The 25,940-nt window shown below is 41.5% G+C and overlaps 1 protein-coding gene across 1 annotated transcript in view; it reads right to left on the bottom strand.

The window, feature by feature from the left end:
• Positions 1 to 25,940, bottom strand: part of URB1 (URB1 ribosome biogenesis homolog) — a 74,442-nt gene that overhangs the window by 5,743 nt on the left and 42,759 nt on the right. The window contains exons 23-35 of the mRNA XM_065420033.1: positions 23,152 to 23,356; positions 22,090 to 22,267; positions 19,459 to 19,517; positions 18,530 to 18,723; positions 15,865 to 15,975; positions 15,720 to 15,783; positions 13,831 to 14,002; positions 13,120 to 13,222; positions 7,565 to 7,725; positions 6,902 to 7,013; positions 4,804 to 4,910; positions 4,075 to 4,218; positions 2,156 to 2,265 (exon numbers count right to left, since the gene is read on the bottom strand). Of these exons, the coding sequence (XP_065276105.1) occupies positions 2,156 to 2,265; positions 4,075 to 4,218; positions 4,804 to 4,910; positions 6,902 to 7,013; positions 7,565 to 7,725; positions 13,120 to 13,222; positions 13,831 to 14,002; positions 15,720 to 15,783; positions 15,865 to 15,975; positions 18,530 to 18,723; positions 19,459 to 19,517; positions 22,090 to 22,267; positions 23,152 to 23,356 (1,720 nt within the window). The remainder of the gene's footprint in view (positions 1 to 2,155; positions 2,266 to 4,074; positions 4,219 to 4,803; positions 4,911 to 6,901; positions 7,014 to 7,564; positions 7,726 to 13,119; positions 13,223 to 13,830; positions 14,003 to 15,719; positions 15,784 to 15,864; positions 15,976 to 18,529; positions 18,724 to 19,458; positions 19,518 to 22,089; positions 22,268 to 23,151; positions 23,357 to 25,940) is intronic.

Raw genomic sequence — 25,940 nt, forward strand, 5'->3', positions numbered from 1 at the left:
CCAGGTAGAACTCGTTGCAGGATTGAGGCCTTGGTTGCCAGGCTTCCCCAATACATTGAGAATTCCCAACATTTCCTGTTTAGATGCCATAGAACAAAAAACACCTCTATGGGTGGCAGTGTAGCCTAGTGAATACAGCATTGTTCTGGAATTCTGGAGACCTAGGTTCTATTCCCCACTCTGCCACTGGCCTGCTGAGTGACCTCAGACAAGTCACTTTGCCACTCTGTGCCTCAGTTTTCCCATCTGTACAATTTGTAACACTTTATAAGAGCTACATATTATTAATTATTATTATTACGAGGAACTGACAGAGCTTTCTGGCAAAGGTCCATAAATAGAACTAGTGATTTTTGACTCAACTATATCTTTCATTAAATCTGAATAATTTTCCAAAGCAACCCATTAAACTGCAAACTATGCAACGGCCACCATTTGTTTTAGATCAATTACTGTTTAAAACAAGAGTTTCCCTTATGGTTTGTATTAAGGATTTTTCATTTGCAGATGACACCAAGCTGGGAGGGGTTGCAAGCACTTTGGAGGACAGGATTAGAATTCAAAATGACCTTGAAAAATTGGAGAATTGGTCTGAATTCAACAAAATGAAATTCAATAAAGACAAGAGCAAAGTACTTCACTTAGGAATGAAAAAAATCAAATGCACAACTACAAAATGGGGAGTAACTGTCTAGGCAGTAGTACTGCTGAAAAGGATCTGGGGGTTACAGTGGAACACAAACTAGATATGAGTCGTCAATGTGATGCTGTTGCAAAAAGGCTAATATGATGCTGGGGTGTATTAACAGGAATGTTGTATGTAAGACACAGGAGGTAATTTTCCCATACTACGTGGCACTGGTGAGGTCTTAGCTGGAGTACTGTGTCCCGTTCTGGGTGCCACAATTTAGGAGAGAGTTCAGAGGAAAGCAACAAAAATGATAAAAGGTTTAGAAAACCTGACCTATCACGAAACAACTGGGTATGTTTAGTCTTGAGAAAAGAAGAGTGAGGTGGGACCTGATAAATAGTCTTCCAATATATTAAAGGCTGTTATAAAAAGGACTGTGATCAATGGCTCTCCATGTCCACTGAAGGCAGGATAAGAAGCAATGGGCTTAATCTGCAGCAAGGAGTTTTAGGTTGGATATTAGGAAAAACTTTCTAACTATAAAGATAGTTAAGCTCTGGAATAGGCTTCCAGGGGAGGTGGTAGAGTCCCCATCATTGGAAGTTTTAAAAACAAATTGGACAAATTGGCCTGCGCCGCTTCCCGCAGTTCCCATTGGCCAGGAACAGCGAACCACAACCACTGGGAGCTGCGGGCGGCCGTGCTTGCGGATGGTCAATGTAAATAAACTGTCTTGCTGCCTGCCAGCGGATTAACCTGATGGACAGCGGGCTACAGGTTGCCCACTATTGCTTTAGAAGGACAAATCATCAATCTTTCTTTTTCCATTAAAAGATCTATTATAGGTGTCAGCACGCTGATCATCAATCGTCTGCATTTTATTAACACAACAAAAGCTATTCTTATGTCTATTATTCATTACCTTGGAGGTCAGTGACCCATCCCACATAATTAGAAACAATATCCCTATTGCCTGATCATAGGCAAGGAAGATGCTTTCTAATCTAATCACAAAATAAGTATTGTGCATATTGGGCCAAATCCATGCTTCCACTTCCAGACAGGTGTGAAGAAAGGCACCCACAAGGTTTATGCTCTGCAAATTGATCTGCAGGTGGGCCTGGGAGCAAGGGGGGGGGAAGGGAGGGAGGGGGGGGAGAGAGAGAGAGAGAGAGAGAGAGAGTGTGTGTGTGTGTCTCTCTCTCTCTCTCTCTCTCCAATTCAGGATAGAGGATCAAATTAACAGCCATGCAGAGGTCATTGCAGGATTTGGTGCCTACAGCAACCTTTGAAGAAGTGAATGGCTAATGCGCTATCCTAATATGTCATCTTCATAGTACCTTTGTGAGAAACTTCTAAAAAACAACCCCCAAAATTTACTGACTGGATACCTCTATGTAAGTCTCTTTCACACACACAGATGGGTGAATAAACCTTTTTATTTTTGTTTTCAATTGCACAAATACTCCCTTTATACACAAAGAGTACAATTCTTTCCCATTACAACATCCCCCTTCTATGTACCTTTTCTCCAGAATATACAATATCCAGGTTAAGAGGCTATGGTCTCGTATCAGTTCATAGGCTGCTTTAGTGATACGTGCAGCATTTTGCAGTATTTCCAGAATGTGACTCTGAAACAGAAAACAAAACATACTTTTATTTCAATAAACTATAGCTGTGGGCTAGTTCACTAGTATAAACATTTAGGAATGATAGAATAGTAATCTAATTTTTTGATAAGCTTTTATTCAAATGAAAACAACGACAAGACAGGGAAAATGCCTGACTGAACCCTATAACCTTCCACACAGACATCAGCCGGAGCCCCTTAGTTTTGATGATATATCGCAGAGACGTAGGCACCCGTTCCTCACTGAACTTAAACAGATAAGCAGCATCAAAGCACGAGTCAATGGGACTACTGAAGGCTAGGTACATGCTTAAGTACTTTGCTGAATAGGGCCATAGAAAGGAAGTCTGTCTAGAAGTTAAAGCACAGAATAGGGAGTCAGGAGACATGGCTCCTATGTTTAGCTTTTGCTATGTAACCAGAGGCAAGCTATTAAATTTCAGTACATCTCACGTTTCCCCATCTATAAAATGGCAATAATGATACCTACCTTCCAGGGGTGTTGTGAGGCATAATGAGTTAATTTTTGTATAGTGTTCTGAGATTTTGTAAAGTGCCTGGATTGCAGTGTTATAGGAGTTCAAGGCATTTGTTATTATTGCATCACTTATGACATTCCTCTACTGGGAACACCAATTGTTATACATTTTGTGATGTGAGTAAACAAAAATGTTTTTAAAATGTATTTTTAGAGGGATAGCTAATAGAGGCAGCTATTAAAATACCCATTCATACAGAAGTAAATAAAAAATGTGAACTATTTAGAAAAATTGGTGGACAGTATCTAATCACATAAAGGCAAACACTGTAAAAAAACATTTCAAGTTCTTCAGAATGGCCAAAGAACACCAGACTTTCTAATTTTGAGGCAGATATATTAGAATCATTAAAGAGAAGCAGTGCCCAGGCAACAAGATATTTTTTTATTTTTAGGCCAACATTTTCAAAGGCAACTAGTGATTTTGGATACCTCAATTTCTGAGTGCCCAACTTGAGATACCATAAAGGACCTGATTTTCCAAGGGTGGATGCTCCACATTTTCTGAAAGTTAGGCTTCTTTAAGATGACTCAAGTTGGGTGTCCAAAAATTGAGGAAACAAAATCACTCAGTTTTAAAAATGCTGACATAAGCCTCCACTTCTCTCCATTGTAAGGATGCCCCCTATGTTATTGGATCAGGGGGTGTGCAAGAGGATCCTTCGGGGTTACGTGGCAGGAGGAGCCCTTTTATTTATTTATTTTTGCTTCGGCAGTTCGAGCGGGAGTCCGAGTGCCTTTCTTTTTTTTTTTTTTTCCTCCTTCAGTAGAGCCGGTGCGGCAGGGGGTGCGTGCTCAAAATTTTTTTACTGATGGGGTGCACGATCAAAAAAGTTTGGAGACCACTGACCAATAGGACTGAGCCCTTCATTTCTGACAAACTTATAAACAGGCTGCATTTCAGGTATAATGATGCAATACAACAAAGCAAGCTATTAATATTATTACTTTAGGCTAGTGTTTAGGGTACAGTGAAGGTGGAATGCTGGCTTGTGAACCATCCTAAAAAGGGCAAAGGCCCAACTACGCAACTGAAAGTGCACAAATTACAATTTCAAAAGTTAGTTTCATTGGTGCAGATGAGGCCACTGACCATTACGGTCAGCTGGTGAAAAATGGTGCAGGTCCATGATGAGAATGTGGCACATAGTCTTGATGTAAGTGGATATTTCCCCCCATACAGTTGAACAATAGCAAGTTTGAAAGAAGAGCATCTATATGTCCCTTCTTAATTTGCTTGAAGTTTTACGTTTTTTCCCCCCTTTTAATTACCTGGGAGGCTTCATCACACAGTGGACTGTTGAAGAAGCACAAAATGACATGGAAAATCCTCTGATAGTTGTACAGCTCATAGCAGTGCTTATCTCGCAGTCCTTCTCCAAGAAGCCCAAGAACCCACTCACGTTCTGTTTTGTGCTGGAAACCACATAGAAAAGTACCAGAGTCACCAATTTCAAAGTAAAACATGCTGGGAAAAGCCTCAGCACAAACAATACAGTTTCCTACAAGTGGCAATATCAACTTTTCCAGACTTCCTCTTTTCAGTTTTTACCACCACAAAATGTAACCAACAGATAGATTTCTGCAGGAATAATGGGTCAATGGGGCAAATGTGATCAGAGACAAAATTTAAAAGATTGCTATTTCTAAAATATTTTCACTGAATTCAGCATTAATAACTAAGTTAGACTATCACTGTAAGCTCTTCAGGGCAGGGACTAGATCTTCATTCTGTGTTTGCACGGTGCCTGGCACAGTGGAGCTTTGATTCCTAATTGGGCCCACTAGGCACCACCACAAAAGAAATAATGAATATTTATATGAAAATAAAAATGAAACAAAAATGCCAGTAAATAATTACAAGTGTTGAGTAGAAAATTGCTGGGATTTTTTGGTTGATTACTAGACATTAACACCCTCAAGTCATAATACTGGCTAAGCCAGGCAATATATTGCTCTCTGAGGGTTTATGAAACAGACAGGACATAAATCTCACATTACCTCTAAATCAAAGCTGTAGAAAAGCTGATAAAATCCCGGTACTTTCTTCAAGTCCAAGTACTGATGTGACAGAAGGAATTTATTTATCTTTGTGTACATGTGCTCCTCTGTGAACAGATTTCAGTGGTTATTGCCGAGGAGGGAAATTTAAGTGTGCACATTCACAACCTCACTGATGAAGTGGGATCTACACTTTATGTTGCCTCAGTAGATGTCAGAAATATTTCACTGTGTGGCAAGTATGATGTTCTCATACTGTAACAGTGAAGGTATTGTTGTTAACCATTAATTTTACTTAAAACAAAAATACACAACCAGAGAATGCACCAAGCAAATGATCACATGAATATTTAACACTGGTCAATTCTCAATACTGTACTTCCAAAGTTACCCTTCACTCAGAAATAAAAATCTACTGCAGAGTTAAAAGCAAACCCCTCAGTGAAATTCACAGATAAGCCCCAGGGAATCTTATTAAAAAATACAGGATATTAAGCATGGTGAAGAGTGTTACAGGAAAAGCAAACTCAAAATCATGGACAAATTCCAGACCATGCAATCATCAGTTTTAGCTTACAGGAAAACATCAGTACCAAAGAAACACATCACTGAAACATTATGCAGTTATTCCACATTTTATATATTTGATAAAAATAGCCATTTAGGGCAGGGATTCACCAACATTTTCCATAGTGTGAACCACAGCTTAAAAGAGACTGTCTTGTGGACACCTGATCCTATTTGCAATACTGCAGACCACCTCTCCTCCCATACACGATCCTATAAACATTCTTGTGGCAATTACAGTAACTAATCAAACGGAAAAGTAATACAAGGAAAGTATTTTCCTATATTTTTAGATGTAAACACAGAGGAGAGCCAGCACACCATGCAAATTGCCAAGTCTCCACAGACCACATTTTTTAAACTTTTGTATTATGGCCAAATCTGGAGATGCACGCATTAATGCCTGGATTTAGGCGTGCAAATATCCCACCTGGCTTGCACAGACATCAGGCTATTTGCACGACTAAGTCAGGCATGCACACATAGATTCTAAGTCCCAAAAGGACCATTAGATCATCTTGTCTGATCTCCTGTATAACACAAGCCATTCATTTTCACCCAGTTATTCCTGTACTGAGCCCAAAATTTGTGAAGAGAATATCCACCTCCTCTGCAACAGATTAGATGGGATCTGAACTGGCAACCACTTGCACACAAAGCATGACACTTTCCACTCCTCCAATAAGTCAGTGCATAAGATTTAGATTCTAATGAAGGTTTTTCCTCAAAACATTTGAAGGCATGCAGGATAGGGCACATAAACTCGGTCTCTGACTGGAAAGGGTTAAACAGCAATTTGAGGCTTAATTAGTCAAACCTTGCTACATCAGGGTTGGCTGTTAAGCCTGAAAGGGGAGTTTAAAGAGGGAAGTCCAGCAGCTGGAGGCTGGTGTAGAGGGAGTACAGCAGACAAGCTGTCCTATGGATGGCAAGGAGCCTGACTGAAGACAGGAACCGTGATGACCTGCATGCCTGAGCCCCTGAGCAGAGCCGGTAATAGGCATTAGCAGACTAAGCAATTGCTTAGGGCCCCGAGCAGCTCAAGGGGACCCCCATTCGCTTTTTTAGTATGTATTGGGGAGGGGGGAATATTCCTGCTTAGGGCTCCCGATGGTCTAGCACACCTCTGCCCCTGAGGGAGGAGAGGAGAGCGCCAGCCCCTCGACAGTGGGGTTGTTTGGGACACAAGAGCCTGTCCGGGCTATATATTTTTGTTGGCATTTTTGTAAGAGTCTCTAAGGCACTGGAAGGAGCTGAACTCTGTAAAGTGGTAGGGCCAGGCCACGCCCACAGCTGGAGCAGGTAAAAGGACAGTGGAGGAAACTGAGGTAGAGTTGCAGCATCAATACATCTGGCTTCCAGGGGAAATGCTGGAGTGGAGACTGTGCTATAGCATGTCTCATGGTTGCTATGTTTACCAATATGCTTTGATTCTACAGTATCACTGAAACTAATCGTTCTATGCAATGTTGTTTTCCCTGCTTTAGCCCCAGAAGCTAAACCACAGAACATACAATTTAATCTACAATACCTGGCTTCAGCATTTGCTGCACCACTCTAGCAACGAAGAGGGTCAAAGAGAAAGTAAATCTGAGATTCGGTTGTCTGATTCCATTTTGCACAACATCCATAAGATAGAGGAGCTGTCGCACAAGAACAAGGAAGAGAAAGCTCTAGTATTACTCATCATCAGAGAATACAGCAAGACGTTCCTCAATGGGAGTGTGGGAAAATAGGCCTTAATTGTATTTTACAAGAAACAAATCAGCCACAATCCCAGCAGAATGACTATTCTAAGAATTCCAAATGTTTTTGTTTTTTTTTAAAAGGCTCACTGATTATAATCATAATAAATACAGAAAGAAGAAAACAGAATAGGAAAGAGGATAACAGATCTTTTAAAAAAACATTATATGACTTCAATCAACTCTTAAGTACACATTTCTATAGCTGGGAATTGCTAACTCTGGGACAAGTGAAAGTGTGCAAGAAACACAATCCCATCTTTGAGGACAGACTAATAATAATACTAAAGACTGAATCAGGGCTTGAGAAACCTGTTTGCTCACCCATCCAAGGGCAAGTGGAAACTAGAGGCTGGTGAATGGGTCCCTTCCAGGAATTAATTTGCCCTAGTGTGCTTACCAAGGCAGGTTCTAATATCATGGATAAGTTAAATCTAGAACATTGGTACCTGTCTCTGTTCTCGAAAGCGAGCTCCTTCCAGGTGAGAACGAAAGGAACCCAGGATATAGTACGCTGCTGCTCGCATATTGGAATCATAGCTGCTCAGGGCAGCTACTGTGAGGCCCAAAGCATTCACTTCCACAAATGCATGGCATGCCACTACACACTCTGTGGAAAGGAAAGAAGTTAACATTTCTAAAAGCAACAACTACAAAGAACATATGGCAATGCAATTCTTCACATTAACTTCCATTTAAAAACATAATTTCTGAAAGTTGAACTAGAAACTGTAAATTTAATTGACTGGAGCAATGCGTGGTGAACACTCCAATACCCGGGTTAGGAAGAGGCATTCTGCACACACACATCTAAACAGGAACATTTTAGTTTCCTTGAAGTCATGTTGGCCAGTTCCTGGTGTGCTATGATACACCAGAGCTCATCTTCAAGGACAACTCAAAGAATTCTGCCTGGTGCATGAAGCTGGCTGGGCCTGGGATCAGGTAGAGTGGCTTGTTCAGCTCATGTTCTTAGCTTGCCAAACAGCAACTGTAAGGAAGACCAGGCTATAGAATAATGCAAAGAATAGGGCAGAATTTAACTAATAAACCAACTCTTGCCCACCCCTTTTTTTCTAGTGCTATCTTTTCTCTTCTCTTGATCACCATTGATTTCAGTGGGTCTGGAATTGAGCCTCAACTCTGTAGCTGGGAATTGTAGCCTTGTGCAACGAGTCAGGTGAACAGTGTTTCAGTGTTTATGGGCACCTATCCATAAGAGGGCACCCCCAAAATCAAGAGGTATTACAGTTTCAAATGGCCTTATTTAGATTTCATTCCTTGCAATCTGCTGTACCTCTGTAGATTTTGTCATTTTTGGAATGATGTACTCACCGTAGCACGGTCAGGGCACTTGTCCCTTTATGGCACAGCTTCAAGTTAGAGTTAGCATGGAGCTGCCTTGCTCAAGGGGGAGGTTCAAGAAGCTCTGCTGATGTGAGGGGCGGGGCGGAAGAGGGGGCAGTTTGGGCCATGGCCCTGCTCATTTCGGAGTGTCATGCACCTCAGAGCGTGCAGAGGGAAAAGTCCAGCAGTTCCTACATTGCAGGGACACAATCTGTGCCCCAAGGCTGCACAAGGAGAGGGGGGCTCCCCGTGCCCAGTCCCTCTTGCACACTTAGAGTGGCAGGACACAATCCAGTGCTCATTATTTGGGAAGGATATTGCTGTAAGTGGAAGACCATGTAAAGTTATGAGTAAGATCTGGGAAGGCTCTATGGAGCTCAATGTTTGATTCATGTTAACTGCAGGGAAAAAATAAACCTCTTGGGCACTCCCCATATACTGCGTCTGAATGAAGAAACAGCGGGGTGAGTCAAAGCACCTCCCAGATAAGCATCCTTTTACTGAAATGGATACCAGAATAAGACATGGATCCTCCCTCTTAAGCTACTAGCCATGGTCAAAGAATCTAGTTTACTAGTTTGAATTACAATATAGGCCCATCAGTGACTTTAACATGTAGGGCACTTTCTAATTTAAACCCAATTTACACCCCCTTTAACTTTCTGAATAAACCTACCTTCTGCATCATATTTCTCTTGCGTAGTTCCTCCCCACCCAGGGCTGAATTTTTTAAAGGGATTTTGAGGTTAATCAAGCCATTTTTAATGAGGTTTTGAAAAAGTGGTGGCATTTCTATCCACTCCTAACGCCACACCAACTTGATGTAAACACTCCAGGCTTGTTGTCTATGCTAGTCTTCAAGGAGAAACAGCAGCATAGGAGTATTTTTTTTCCAGCTGAATAACAAATGTTTTTTACTTAGTGGCAACATCCTACGAAAGCTTTAGTGAATGTTTACCAGCTCTGCTCCCCCTAAACCAAGATGTCTGAGTACGTTCCTAGCCCTTTGATCACTGAAGGTTTATATTTGTCATGGCAATTTCTCCTCGTCGCCCCCCAAAATCACAGATTATCTATGTCCCCATCCCAACAGCTGTGCTCATTCCCTCCTCAGCTGCCATAACACCTATCTCCGTCTCTCGGCTGGCATGTTCCACATATAGCTCTGCTGAAGGTGGGACAGCCAATGGTAGAATCTTCCCCTCCCCACACTGCACCCTGGCCAGCTCTATTCCACATGACAGAGTGACAACCTGTGCAACAGCACCACTGGAAATGCATTTCAAAACCATCTGCTGGAGAGAGTCAACAGCTGTTCTCAGCACTAACGATTCCTGTACATTTCCCCACGAGCCTCCTGGCTAAGTTAGATCCATCATATTGAATTGGTAGTACTCAAAATGCCTCAGTCTTCCCCCTCATAAGGGGCTCAGTCATGAGCCCGGATGCACAGCTGTGCAGGGGAGCATAAAGAGCCCCCTAACTCCTCCGCATGGGATGTCCACATCGCCAGAGTCTGTGCAGGGCAGGAACAGCAGCTGTGGCCAGGTTGCTCTCGCATAGGTTGGGAGGAAGTTGGAGGACCTATGGCTCTTCCCCGTTCTCCCGCAGCACCAGGGGCACCAGAAGATAGCTGGCAGCACTTCCTTCCCTGCTGGATTGTCACTCACAGTCTGTTCTCTGCCCTCTTCCTGGGGTACAGTGGCTATGTGCTGCCCTTACTCGTGCTGGGTTGCAGGGTGCCAGAACAGCCCAAGGAAAGGAACTTTTCCTGGTGCGTTTTACTTACACTTACACTTACACACACACACACACACACACACACACACACACACACTTCAGAAGAATGATCTGAAGCCTACCAGACTGTGAAGGTTTCTCTATCCCCCCCTTAGCAGTGGCTGATCCAGAGTTCTTGCCTGAAGTGCAAATGCGAGGCCAGAAGCTCTTTAGAGTAGGGACTGTGCCTCACTATATGCCTGTGCGTAGCCTAGCACAATGGGGCCCCAATTCCAAGTGGAGTCTCTGGGCACTTCTGTCGTATACGAACAACAAATGATAATTTCCCATGTTCATGTCCCATAATAAAATCCTATTTCCTTATTTCAAGGGTATAATCTATGTAACTCAGAGGAGGATTTATCTAGAAACTCCTCTTCCACTGCACGCATGGCATGGAAACATTTTCAACCAAGCTGCCCTTGGAAACAGCAATCAAATAATTGACATGAAATAACAAGCTATTGAAAAAAAAAGTTAAATGTATGTTTGACATCCAGTTTGTTTAAAGAACCTTGGGAACCACAGTTGGAAAGCTTTTGATTAGATGCTTATCTGATCTAAAGTTAGAGAGAACTGGGTATTTGCACAATTCAAGGCCTTTACTCAGCAAGCAGTAATCATTTGTATGTTTATAATTATGTACCGATGAACTACATAACATCTGTGCACATGATGCTGTACAGCAAGAGCAGGCACAAAACAGTAGGGGTGAGATTTTCGAAAGTGGCTTAAGTGACTTAGGAACATATTTGGACTTGGGATCCTAAGTCACACAGGCACTTTTCAAATCCCACCTTTAGTCAATAACAGCCAAAAACACTAGGCCATCTAACACTGGTCCTGTTAGAACACAAGGGGCATCCTGAATTTCTATAGCTTAATTTTTTTTTTAAATATACACAGGATGACAGACTATGTTATTATTACTGTCAAAAGCATATTGGTCAATTTGTAACACCAACTTAAAACAGCACCTCCCTTCCCCTCCGTTCCTACCTACACAGGTACTGTATAACTCAGGTTTATATTTCCTCTCTCTTCATCTGCACTTTTTATTCTACCTTTCAAAGCAATTATATTATCAGCTTGCCGTTTGTTTGAGAAGATGTTATTGCTATAGCAAACAAAAGCCAGCTGTAGCAATCCAAAGTTTACCCAGAAAAGAACATCATGATGGACATGGGAGAGAGGTGATTGGTAAATTCGCTGTGATAAATGTCTCACTTTGATCTTTAAACATTTTATAAACAGACACAAAGCCTCGTCTGCAAGTATAGCAGTTGGGTGTACGGGGAAATTGTGTCATATTAAATTAGAAAAGCAATATTGAGCAAGTGGTTACCAGCACACACAGAGATATAATCAAAACTTTCCATTGACTTGGGAACACAGGCATAACACGATAATGAGGTCTTTTTAAAACACCTCCACTGCTGATGAATTACTTGGCCAAAGTTACACTTAATGGTGGACCACAACATAACTAACAAGTAAACACATAATAGATTCTAACTCACAAATCGTGCACACCGAGAGGTGCCAGTGCTAAGTAGGAGGTGACTGGTGGTGATTACTTGTTACTTATACCCAACCATAGCTTAGTTTATGGATAGTTCTCTTTCTTTTCACATCATATACCTGCTTTTCTGTGAACTCTCAGCCACTTTTGTTTGATTTGAATATTAGATGCTCTCACACATCCACATAGATGGATTTACTCATGGGAGCGGATATCTGACAAGAGTTATTCTAAGACACATAAAGGGACGAACCTTCAGTAGCTGTAAACTGGTGCAGTTACACTGAGGTCAATAGAGATCCGTCTGTTCACACCAGCTGAGGAACTAGCTCCCCAAAAAGCTGACTGCCATTTTAAAGATGGAGAGCTTCCTTCAACACAATGGTGCAGATTCTCCACCCAGGCCAAACTCTGCTCTTAGGGGCAGTGAAGAAGGGGGCTGAAGGGCTGTTGTTCCCTGATTCTCAGCCGCGCAGCCCTGGTGCAAATTAGAGCTGTACTGGAACAGCTCTATCTTACGCCAGTGGAGAACTGGGCATAGCGGAGCTCTGTTCCACCATGTGCCCTACCATTTCACCCCGGCCATGCTCTGCTTTGTGCTGAGATGGGGGAAACGGAGCACAATGGTTCACACAGGAGACAGCTCTGCCATCTCCACCAGCTTTACATCAGTGAAGAGCTCTCCTAGATTGGGGAATTCTCCACTGACCATCTCCAGCTCTTTCACTTGTGCCCCTTAGGTTGGGCATAGTGACTTTACACAATTTGGCCCTATGACCAGAGAGTATCAAGCCTGGTTTGCCTCTGATGCCCTTTTGCCAAGCCACTTCAGGTTACAATTTAAAATCTTCCCACTACAAGCCCACAGGCAGCCCTTCCTCCATATCCTCACCACAGCAGCGATGATTTCTCCCAACTGTATTTTCCCCTTTCTTACCTCTCCCCCCGGCCCCTTATTTCATAAGAGCCAGGCACGGGCACATGGGTTTGCGTATATAGAGCAGCTTGCAGGATCATGGCCTCAAACTAGAACTCTATGTATGTCTCTTGTATGCACCCAAGCCCCCATCACTGTGCGTGTGAGAACTGGAATACTGCTAAAACTAACTACAGGAACTATGGACTATTTAGGAAATTGCTTCACTGACTCTAGAGCTTTTTAAAAATCTTTTCTAATTACTCTGAAAATTATTAAACACCACAATAGACTGGGTAAATAACGCAAATATCATAATCTCTCTCCTCTCAAAAATGGTGTAAACTCTTTCTTTGTAATAATATTGAATTCTTCCTTCAGATGCATGCTTGCAGTTCCCGACAGTTTGGCCTAAAATGTGAGATGAATATATACATTACCTGGTCTGGTCAATTCACTGAAGAGCTGAAGTAGAAAACAGGGGTCATAGAGATCATCAAGATCCTTCTCACTTTTATCTCTATACAATGGCACTTGTCCTTCCTGAAACAAAACCCAAAATAGAGAGATACTACTTGAATTTAAACCAGCTTCATTTCAAACTGCCCTTACAATATCATCATGGCCGCTCACATTAAAGCCCTGAAAATACTAGGTGTAGAATCATGCTTAACCACTGCTGTGTTTAAATATGGCTATTGCTGCCATGGTTCCAGCATGTTTGTCCTTGACCAATAGGAGCAGACTATACGAGAGACTAAACTAGAGAACCTAGTGCAACTGTACCGATGCACAGATGTGGTTTAGACAGTCAAACATGGTGAGTCACTAGATGCCAAATTCTGATCTCGGTTATATTTTGGCAACCTCATTAAATTCAGTGGTGTTGCACAGCTTTAATTACAGGCAAGATGTGGTCCTAGACTGCAATTAATCGGAAAAAAAAAAAATACTGGTTCAGTTGGAAATAGAACAGTAAAAACATGTTCTGTGAAGTGATACCAGCTAATTAATCTTAGCCATCTTGTTACGTATTTCTGAATGCAAACAATGGACTATATCACATTAACAACAGCATGATTAATCAATTACTGAAAGGAAAGGGGCTTTTCCACATCAAAAGAGAATAATTAATAGTTGATCCAAAGCACCTCTGGTGGCAGGAGACGGCGATGTTGAGGGAAATGTAGGATAGTCTTCATCATCTTCTCTTTATCTAGCAGACACAACATTTCCTCCATGCTTGGCTGCTGCCATAGTGACTTCCCCAGACTCTTGCAAGTCTTGTGATGTTCCACAGCTGCTGGCCCCCACAACAATATCCTTAAATATTGTTAAAAGTAAGCCCTTAGTTAACAGATAATTAACATGGAGCGAAAGGCAATTATAGAGATGGATTCAATTTATAAAAGGATATAAATTAGTATTTAAAATTTCCCCTCACTTGTGCTTATTATCCTGTGGGAACTTGAAACTAGAATCTGTTTCCCTGGCAACATCTTTCTCATCCTTTCTCAAAGGCTTTCGAAATTCAGGCTGATGGTGTCCCGTTAGCCAACAAATCAAAGTCTGTACACGCCTCAGGAGAATGATTTATTGACAGTGTCAGTGCCTACCACCACCACCTCCTCACACACTGACCAAGACTTGATCAAACTATACAAACCTCAGAATGTCTTGGAGTTCAATTAGTTTTTCAAGCCAGCACCAAAATGCCTCCATGACCCCCTAAACCAAGCCCTTCCACCCTCTCCTTAGAAATCCACTTATTGTGCTAAGGCTTATTGTTTATTATCTGGATAGGCCTACAATGCGCTAAGTACTTTATGAAGTAGTAAGACGACAAAGACAATGCCACTAATCACTTACAAGCTATACAGGCTCCCATCAATGACTGACTACGACTGCCTACTCCCAATCTCAAGCATGTTCCTTGGATTGGTCTGTATTCCCTGCCTGCCAGGGCAGGGACTACGTCTATCTAAGGGTCTGAGTACCAATTTATTTCAGAGTGCAATATTAAAGTGTTGTTTCTCACCTATAAAGTCCTAGATGGTTTATGGTACTAGGTACCTGAGAGGCCATTCTTTGCCCCTGTGATAACAGCAGCTGAGAGGCAGGAGGAGACTAGTGGCAGGGTCCTTGACTCTGGAATTAACTTCTGTCCTTACTTCACCAGAGTTCAAATATGCCGACCCTCAGGACAGGCGACAAGGCTTATCTGTTCCCACAGGCTTTTCCATGGGTGGGATGGGGTTGAATGGGTGAGAAAAAGGCGAGTCTTTGGTCTGGTCTACACTAAAATGTTAGGCTGACCCAGATAGGTCGCTCAGGAGGGTGAAAAATCCACCACTCTGAGTGATGTAGTTAAACCAATCTAACCCCTCTGTGTAGACAGCACTAGGTTGACAGAACAATTCTTCGCATCGATGTAGCTACCACCCGTCTCAGGGAGGCGGAGTAACCACAGCGACAGGAAAACCCCTCCTGTCAGCACAGGTAGCGTCTATGCTGAAGTGTTACAGCTGTGCCACTGTAGCATTTCAAGTGTAGTTTTGTTGGCGACGGGAGGCGAGGGGGCTGGACATAGGTTGAATTTGTACTTTGCGTGCACTTTGTTAGCAATGCTTATACAGGTGAAATGATGGAAAGGTGCATTTAAAATAAACAGAATGAATAAGCAGCAAAATGCTAAAGGCAGCAGAGCCATTAAAAGTGCTAACTGCAAAGTGTGCTGGCTGAGCAGCAGACCAAGGACTAAAAGAACTGGGAGAAAAAGCAATCCTTTCACCCCGCAATGTGGTCTTCTCTACCCCAGTGTAGTGGCACGAGGGGGAGCTGAAAAGCTGCTGTCTGTTCTGCACCTGCTCTGTAAATAGTGCCCAAGTTCTATTAATCCAGCACCTTGCACCAACATCAATTTAATTCCCATTCTGAGTTTTGGTCCTCAATTCAAAAATAAGGTGCCAGGCGTATATTAACTTTCAGATTGCCTATATGGCACATACGCTAGCAAAACACAAGGCGGCAATCAACTTACCTAAAGTTTATAAGACTTAGATCATTCTTCTCATATAACTGAAGAAGCAGTAAAATTTTCTGATCTAAAAAATCAGTAAGACATACATTAAGCATTTTAAAAATAGATCCAATGGAAAATATCTTTAACACTCCAATACACTTACCGACACCACTCAGCGTTGCTCCATAGGATCCTAGTAACACAGCGAAGTGGCTGCTCTCACAGACTGAGGGATTGAGTTTCACTATAGTTGACAATACATCCACTAATGCCTCTGAAACAAATACGAAACTGTATTTTTAGTTTTTGCATTCTCTATCAGATGGTAGCCAGAGAGAGAACATTTAAACAAACACCCTAAGATTTTGCATTAATATTTACACTTGTGACACGACATGGGCAAAACATTTCTCTATCAGTGCTGTAGTCCAGATATGATACAGTAGCTTCAACTGGAATAACCTTTCTAGAAGCCAGCTTGGTATTGACCATCCTATCTAGGGATTTACATAGACCCCATCACTGCAGGATCTGATTGCATAACAAATGTTAGTGAATTTATCCTGTGACATACAGAAGTGTTACCATCCCCGTTTTACAGATGGGGAGCTAATGCCCAAATAAATTATGGACAAACTTGCCCCAGGACAAACAGGAAGTCTGTGGCAAAGCTGGGAATTGAACCCACGTTTTGAGTTGCACTCCATTGCCTGAGCCAAAAGCCCATCCTTTCTTCCCTACCTGCCATGCCACATCATAAATCAAAGCAAAACAGTGACAACCTCTTCATTAGAGTTAGAAAAAGATAGAGGTAAAGATGAATGAACTCATGACAGTAAACTTCTGAATTACTGAGGCTAGCTTCTTTGAAAGAGCCTGTCTCCTTGTCTTATGGAAATATGGTCCAACTGACAAATGCATGAAATAACGGATATACTTTCATGAAAAATATAAGCAATCCCTTCCTCCTACTGAGTCACTGGAGCTTTCTCATCTTGTCAGGCATTTAAAAGCCTTAAAGTTTGCCTAGATTTTGCTCATGACTATCGGTGTTGGCAGTACAAATTTGTCATCAAACTGTTCCACTTAGAATTTCATCATCATCTCATATACAGCAATTGTTATCAATTTATCTCAAAGTGCTTTATAAAGGGCAGCTAAATATTATCCCCATTTTAAGCTGGAGAAATTGAAGTGCAGAGCAGGTAAGTGATTTGCCCAAGGTCATAGAACAACTCAGTTGCAATGCCAAGAACAGAACCCAGGTCTCCTGACTCCCAGCCCAATACTCTATCATTAGACCTTGCTGCCTCTTTCAGGTTAGGACTGAACTAGATTCCTCATAGGAGGATTGTTCTATCAAACACACAAGCTAAGAAATTAAAATTTGAAATACAACTAGCAAAGAACAATATTAAATCCTCTATGTCAGTGGTTCCCAAACTGGGGTTCGTGAACCTCTGGGGGTTCATGAAACATTACAGGGGATTCTCGGAAAAAAATTCCCTAATGGTGGACAGAACTGTCCATAGGGACCCCAGCAGCCCGGAGACTTGGGGACTTCCAAGAGCTAAGCAGATCAAAGCAAGCATATCTATCACACTGAGGAGATTTAAACTGCAAGACTCCTTATACAAATAGAAAGGGAGATGGATATTTTTGGCTGTTTTTAAAAATAAATAGGCTGCTAGTGTTGTTTTTAAATTATTAAGAAGAACAAGTTTAAGTTTTGTTGTAACGTGCATTGTTTGCCTGGACTGCTCAAGACCTGAATGCTTGTGTAGGAGGAACTCTTTGAGTTGGCTTCTTAAATATCTACATGCTGTTTCACATCTGATACTCCTTGATGAAACATAGGAGCCAGAGGCACCAGTATGGGGGGGGGGGGGAAGGGGGTCGCAAATGAGAGTCACGTGCCAGCCCCACGTCAGCGTGCACCCTGCCCCCCCATGGGTCCCTCCCCTTTTTTTCCGGCGGCCCCCGCGGGCCCCCCCACTTTTCCAGAGGTGCCCCCCCCCCAGGCCCCAGGGTGCACGGGGGCTTTGCCCCCGCACCCCTTTTTTCTACTGGCATCACTGATAGGAGCCTTGTCTTATAACAAGCTTAATCAAAATTGATACAAGCTACAAAAGTGAGATCTTGGAAGAGTGTTGCCGTTTTCATAATGTAATAAAAATACTGTAATGATAAATAATAATTAATACATAGTGTGTAATAAGCATGTCATAAAAACAAATTTTATATTTCCAAGATCACTGCTTTTATAATTTATGCTGAGATAAGGGGAAAAATCCCTGTAAATATTCATTTTTAGGTGGGGGTTCACAAGACTTGACATTTTAGTGAAAGGGGTTTGCAGGTTGTTAAACTTTGGGAACCACTGCTCTATATCAACACAGATACCTATTTTAAAATTAATGTCTCTTATGTAAGCACATTTTTAAATAAATACTTAGCCAAATAATATTTCTACCTTCTTGATCTAATCTTCATCAAGGACAAAATTCTGGCCCTACTGAAATCAATGGCAAACTTCCAATGACTCCAGTGAAGCCAGGATTTCACCCCAAGTCTTCAGCAGTAAGAAAAAACACCGAAGAATGGTTCTAAAAGATATTAATGTTTAAAACTGGCCTTCATGAGGAAAAATACAACCTTTAAATTCAAGTAGAAAAGAGAAGGCAGGCTTTGAAATGAAATGCTAATAACAATTTGGGAGTTATTTTAATAGCTTGGTAAATATGTAGATGGGTAGGTAACTGGATGGATGGAAAATAAAACTGACAAGACACTATTACTATATATAGCTGAAGAAAAGAGAGAGATACCTCTTGTCTGAATCTTCGTGTTATCTTCTTCTCTTGACCTCAGCATGGTTGACAAAAATAAAGAGTGCTGCGTGATCATCATGTAAAGCATGGAGAGCTTGACTAATCTCTGACTAAGAGGGCTCTCTTTTGTGTACAACAATTGCACAGCAGCATTCAGAGTTTTCAGAAATCTATGATCTCTGTAGCGATACCTTCAAAAACAACGATCAAAGGAAACTCAGATTTCAAGCAAAGGCAAATTTGCTATTCAAAATAGTGAAACATAGTATAGAAAGCAAATAAAAAAAACATAGCCCAGTTTTTCATTCAGTTTGTGAACTAACCACATCTTAAACTTCAGAAGAAAGGCCTATTCATAGTCAGAACAGCAATCAGCTGTACAGGCTTTAATAAAGGTTAGCATTTCACAAATTTTATATTAAAACCTTCATTTGATAGAAATGTGGGGCTGAGGGATTACTATCTCCACATAAGCTAAGCCTCCCCCCAAATATTTATTTCTTCTCATCTCTCTTTTTCATTGGTAAAGGGAAAGTGCCTGATCCTGACTTCATACCAGAGTAAACTGGGAATATCTTTAATTAAAAATCACGGGTTACACTAGTAGTAAGAAAGTAGGAACAGTTCCAGTAATTTGCTACACTACACTAACTGAAGGCCAAGTCTGGCCTCAGTTGTACATGAAGTCAATGGAGTTGTACTGAAGTGAATGGAGATTGTGCCTATCTATGGGGCTAATCCTAAAAAGTGACTGGCATCCTCAAGTCCCACTGATTTCTGTAGAAGTTGAGGGCACTTAGTACCTTTTAGGATGTGCTTAGTACACTGTAGGACTGGGCCCTAACTGATAGGATATGGCCCAGTGAACATTACAGAGTGCCTATCCCATCTTTGCTTCATCTCAACAGCAATACAAAATTACTCACTTAAGTCCCATCTTCACAAGACTGTGCCAGTCAGCCGGAACCACTTCATTAACAAAATGCTGTGGGGGTAGTAAACAACAAGGAGTGATATGTAGCATTCAATATGAAGCAGAGCAAAGTTTCCATAGAACATCAAGACCCCCATTTTCTGTTGAACACTTTGGAGCCATGATAGCAGAGTCCAACCTGTTTCAAGGGTTTAAAAAGTACCAAAAGCAAAATACAACTGTTCTACTCATGTCAAGCCTTAATCCCTTTTTTACTACCTGATACTCGCTGGTCTTCCCATGTTTCTCAAGCAATGGTCTAAGGCTATGTCTACTCTACAGATCTTACAGCGGCACAGCTGTGCCACTGTAAGGTCTCCTGTGTAGCCGCTCTATGCCGGTGGGAGAGAGCTCTACTGCCAGCATAATTAAACCACCCCTAACGAGTGGCGGTAGCTATGTCAGCAGAAGAGCGTTTCCTGCCAACATAGTGCTATACACACCAGCACTTTTGTTGGTGAAACTTTTGTTGGTCAGGGGTGTTTTTTTTTCACACCGTTGACCAACAAAAGTTTTACAGACAAAAGTGCTAGTGTAGACATAGCCTATGCTGTTATTTTAGATAAACACAAAATTTCAAAAACACTTTATCAGGCCCAGGACTATTTCCGTGAGAAATGCAATAATGTAAAAAGGCAAAACATTTTTAGAGCAAAATTACAGATATGAAGTTGGGACAACATGGCATCTGCAGCCAACTTCTCCCAGAAAGAAACTCAGTGTCAGGGGTGGAGGGGGAAGACTACAGGGTATTCCATCTTCAGCTGCAAAGGAATTTTCATACCGCAGCACTTCAAATACTAATCATACCTTTTGTTTTAAGTGATATGTTTCCATGCCTAATTACACTGCAAGTATCAGAACCTCCTCTCACCTATTCCTTCTCCCTGGGACGCAAACGAATAAAGGGCTGATGCTGTGAGGTGCCAGGTGCTCTCCTTTCCCGCTGATGGGTGGGATTCAAGGGTGTTCATCACCTCTTAGAATTGGGCCCTTAATTTTTTACAGCTCAGCAAGAAGGAATAGGTGAGACGTTACAATACTTGCAATATAACTGGGCCCTACAAACAGAAGCATAATCCAAATCACATTGGCTAACATGAGACAGCAGCAATTCTGACTTCCTTAGAACAGAAACCCACCACTATAATGCAGCACCCACATTTACTACTGATATGAAATAACACTTCATTTTGCAGGGGGAGGAGGGATCTTTAGTCAATTTAGATAACAGAACATTACAAGGATACAGTACATCTGAGTTTATCTGTAGATCAGTTGTGGAAATCTTTAGGTGGGATCTACAGTGGACATGGAGCGGGTATGTAATAATTTTATGAATGCCATGTGTGACAGTCATACAGATACAGTATAGAACTATGCTGGGTTAGTGGAATGTTTATTATATGCCTGTATTGCTTTAAGTCAATGGGAGCTGTCTCTAGGAAGAAGAACATTCCAGCACACACTTGAAAGACAATGGGGAAAGCTATTAGTTTCACGGAAGCTACATCCTACCTCCAACTAAGTTACAAGTCTTGTTTTGCCAATGCTGGTAGCTAACAGTTAAAAAAAGTGACATGGTGCCTGCAAAGGGGAGGAGGACAAAAATGGAACAGGATTTCAAGACTCTGTCCCTGAAGTAGAGAGAAGAACTGGTTTGGGGGCTAAGAGAGCAAATTATGCTATTTGACCCGAGGGCTCTGGGGGTGTCTCTAGGAAGCTTAGGCCTACCAGGATCCCAAGTGGAAGTTGGATAGACACCTGGTAAGCTAGATATACATGTGGTTTACTTCTTGTTTTAAGATCTTTTTCTCTGAAATGTTTCAGTTCTAAATAAACAATACTTTGCTTTATAAAGCTGTCCAGTCAAAGGGTAGCATGGGTCATAGCTCCTAGACAGAAGTGCGCTGCAGGTGCTGACCACAAGTCAGACCTGCTGAGGTAATCACCGTTAGTACCAGGGCCCTGTCAGAGTGGGAGAATTGTTATTTACACCCCAAGAGACAGGTGATGCCTGAGAGAGAGTGCACACAAAGAAACCAAGAAGGGCAGTTAGCCCAGCATCTGTAAAAGCATCTTTTGCTTTTACTTAGGACCTGATCCGGTATTCCTTACACACCTAAAGAAAATTTGAGATGCATAAGGTATACATGATTAGGAACTTATGGCATTGACCTTGCTGCCACTGAAGTCAACTGGATGATTGTCGTTGACTTCAGTGGGAGCAGTTTCATGTACTTTGTAAGAACATTTCTACTTTTACAGCATTTTCTTTCTCTCTCTCTTTTTTTTTTTTTAAATATTGTCAGGGACTGATCTTGAAAGGCACTGAGCATCTCAAAATCCCACTAACTTCAATGGTAATTGCAAGTGTCCAGCACCTCTCCCAACAGGACCCAAAATTGTTTTGCATTAGGATCTTGCAAGGCCAGTTACATACTGTACAAGCTGCACACAAAATACCAAAGACACCAAGACGAGCGCAACAACTTCATTTACATAATATAGAAATAGAAAAGCACAATAAAGAAAAGTCCATACAATCAAGGTTTAGATTAAAGCAAATGGAAAGGAGTCTCACCAATAACTCTTCTAGTCTCAACAGCATGGAACACTCTTGGTTGTTTTCTTGGTCTTTACTGATGTTATATGTGGTGATTAACCACTTTATACAGGCTGCCAAGAGGCTTTTCTTCCAGGAGTGCAACTCCTCAGCAGAGTTCTCCAGCGCTCTCGATATGGAATCTGCCACAATCCAGCTGCAGAAAATTCAAATGTTAGTAGAATGTTTTTGTTTGTGTTAATTTTACCGTGATTTTCTCCACACATTTTTAATCATTTGATTTTATGCATAGGGACACCTAAGCCCCAGATGACCAAAGAATCACTATCTTCTAAAGCTCATGATAATCATGTAATAAGTTAGTCACCCAGGAATTTACATGGCCAGTCCTTTCCTCATGTTCCCCCAGAGATGAGTACTGTCACATCTGTTATAAACCCAGCCACCATCAGCTTAAGCAGGGATAGAAAATGTTTCGATCACTTGCCCAAGAACAGAGCTTGTGAAAGTGTACTGGTCAGAAAAGTATTTTTACTGGTCCCAGCTAAGTACTTCCAGACCTTAACGCACAAGTCCTTACAATATTTTTTGTCTCTCTGTTTATTATGCTATTGAATGTTAACTTTAAAAATGGCTCAAAAGTTCCACAAAGTTTAAATAAAACTTAATATGGGTATCTGTGCTGTGGCTCCCTTTCCCAGCAAGATATGTGAGGCTGTTGTAGCCTTATTCTACTGTACTATAAACAGTTATTTCTGAAGCAGACCAATGAAATTAAATGGAGAAAACATCAGGCTTTGAATTCCTGATATTCCACCCCACACACATTTAATTTCACTGAACCACTGTACAGCTTCATGAACGAGGAATGTTGTATTTAAAGTTTTGGGGGACTTCTGAGATTTTTAAAAATATTTTTACATGATATACATACATTAAAGGACACCCCGGCTTAAAAATACTATCACACTTAGACAGTAGGTTCTTTGAAGCAGGGATAACAATGTTTTATGCAACAAAATGACAATTCCAGGCATTACATTACTTAAAATGCAAAATCTGGAAATAGGACTTGCCTACCTCTCATAATTTTCTGCTCTCTCAAGAGTTCCAGGTAACTGGTCAATTAGATTAGTTAGCGCTTCAATTTCTGAAGACTGTACCAGCTTGGAAAACACTTGCAACTTCACAGCTCTGAGTTCTTGCGATGGTTCTGTATCTAGAATTTTTTTGGACAGTTCTTTCCACAAAGCTACTCTCAAGACAGGTACAACAGCTGAGGAGACTGTAGGAAGAAAGAGTGCAAAGAGACACAGTGATGTCATTGTAAGCTCTCTGGCAGTGCTCTCAACTCAAACTGCTTCATGTGTTCAACGGAATGATAGAACACAGACTGTGGGCCTATTGTGAGAAAGCACACACCGTGTGGGACTGTAACAGATCTATGAAGTGTTTGAAAGACAAATGTTCCGTAAAGTGTCTGGTATCTCTTTCAAACACCTACTAGCCAGAGGATTAAAATGAGTAGTTACAGGCAAATATCACAGACCTCCAAGGCACAGGGGCAACATCCTGATGAGAAGCCCAGCTCTGATCTCCTAGACAAAGGTAGTAGTAACTGCTCAGATTCTTACCAAAGTGCTGACACTGGACTCTGATCAGAGGCTTCTTCTTTCATTTCAGCTCTCAGATAGTAAGTGTCTGATAAATCTGAAGCTACCACCATTCGCTGAGTAATGGAATGGAGAAAGATTTCTCTTCCTCTTCTGGCCCTTCACCAAGCAACACCTCTCTTGAACCTCCTGTAAGCTGGGTCTGCTACTCTACCCCTCCCAGACTCTGTTGGCTGCTGCTGAGGATTCTCCACTATTTTATACCGCTTCCAGACACGGGTGTCCTTCCCCATCAACAGATACAGCGTGTCTGCCTCTGCTGTTGCCTGTAACCTTCCTTATCAGTAGAAGAATGAAACAGGCATGATCCTGGTTAGTTTAATTGCAGCACCTAATTTTCTGAAATGCCATGGTGAAACTGACCAGATTTTTGTCAGTTTAATTCTGCTGTTGATTGGGAAAACTTGGAGCAGCAGCAGAGCTACTGGAGCTGTGTGAGGTTCAGGAAGGCATCACTGTATTGATTTATACTTGGAAATTTATTTTTCCACCTACAGGGCTAGAACTTTTTTTTTTTTAACATAACAGATAAAATTCTGTTGAAATGGATAGTTTACAACATTCCATTCACCAGATAAAATATTCTCTTTGCAGTTGGAAATAATTTTTTCACATCCAACCACTAGATAGATAGGGTTTATTCTAAACTGAACCGATAATTATCTAGACAGATTTTAAGAAGTGTTATGCTTTGACCAGCTGTACAGGGCTCAAGAAGAGCCCGGGGCAACTGCAGCTAGCAGTGTTCTATTTGAGTCAATTTGGCCCCACCTGGTTGTGGCCCTTTAAGCATTACTGCAATAATAGTCTAAAGAATAATCATAAAATGTCTCTGATTTTCATTATCAGCTGTTCCATTGATGGTGCAGACAGACTGATTCATAGATTTTAAGTCCAGAAGAGATCACTGTGATCACCCAGTTCAATGTCCTGCATAAACACAGGCCACAGAATGTCACTAAAAAGCTCCTGCATGAAGTCCATGTTCTGGTTGAGCTAGAGCAGCTGTTCTCAAACTATGGGTTGGCATCCCAAAGTGGGTTGTGACCCCATTTTAATGGGGTCTCCAGGGCTGCCGTTAGACTTGTTGGGGCCCAGGACCGAAGCCTGAGCCCCACCACCCGGGGCTGAAGCCCAAGGGCGTCTCAGCCCTGGGTGGCGGGGCTCAGGTTACAGGTGTCAGCCCCTGGCGGGGGGCCTTTGGACTTCTGCTTTGCCCCCGCGAGCATGGAGTGATGGGGCTCGGGGCTCATGCTTCAGTCCCCCCTCCTGAGGTTGTGTAGTAATTCTTGTGTCAGAAAGGGTTCGCAGTGCAATGAATGTGAGAACCCCTGAGTTACAGCATATTGAGTGTTATGGGTCATGTTACGGCATTCGGGATGTAGGCAAATGACTCAACTGTTGCTGGGATTCCTGCTCATTGATGGTACTCATCAGCCTACTTATTAATTTTTGTGTTATGCTTTCATTTAACTTATTAGGTTGCCTTTGGGAAATTACTGCTACTATATGATGGAGAGTTATGAGGTTAATTCTGCCAGGCGATGAGAGCACAAAGAGGGGCAGGCCACTTTGCCAACAAAAAGAACAGCAGAAAGCCACAAAACGACCAGAGTGATCAATGTCACTGCACTGCCTTGTCATGAAACACATTTCTCACATACTGAAGCAACACCACAATGCAAAAATGACAATGAAACCTCATGGCTAGGGTGGACTGATTTATTCAAAGTGATTTAAATAAATTATTTTAATAATTATTTAAATCAGCAACCAGGAAACCTTGATTTAAATCATTTTAAGTGTGTTCTGCATATGTACTTTTTAGTTATTTGTCCAAAGAAAAGTTGATTCTCATTAGTTAGTAACCATTAATACATGCTGATTTGCAACTAAAATTAGTTTTTACAATAAATTTTGTATTACTTTTTGCTAACGAGGGCAATACACTATATGTATACACATTTATTTAAGCAACTATATAACTTAACATACATTTATTCATATCATTAATTTCTACAATGTATTATATTAGAACCTGGTGAATGATGAATTTCATATGTACTAGATGATTAATTTTTTACTTCCAATTTTTGTCAAGCTCTGTTCAGGAAACAAAACTGGAATTTTATAAATGCCAAAAACAGAGTTTTCATTTTTATTTTATCATTAAATAAAATTACCCTAACTGTGCTG

This window comes from Emys orbicularis, chromosome 1, assembly GCF_028017835.1.
Source record: "Emys orbicularis isolate rEmyOrb1 chromosome 1, rEmyOrb1.hap1, whole genome shotgun sequence".
Lineage (NCBI taxonomy): Eukaryota > Metazoa > Chordata > Testudines > Emydidae > Emys > Emys orbicularis.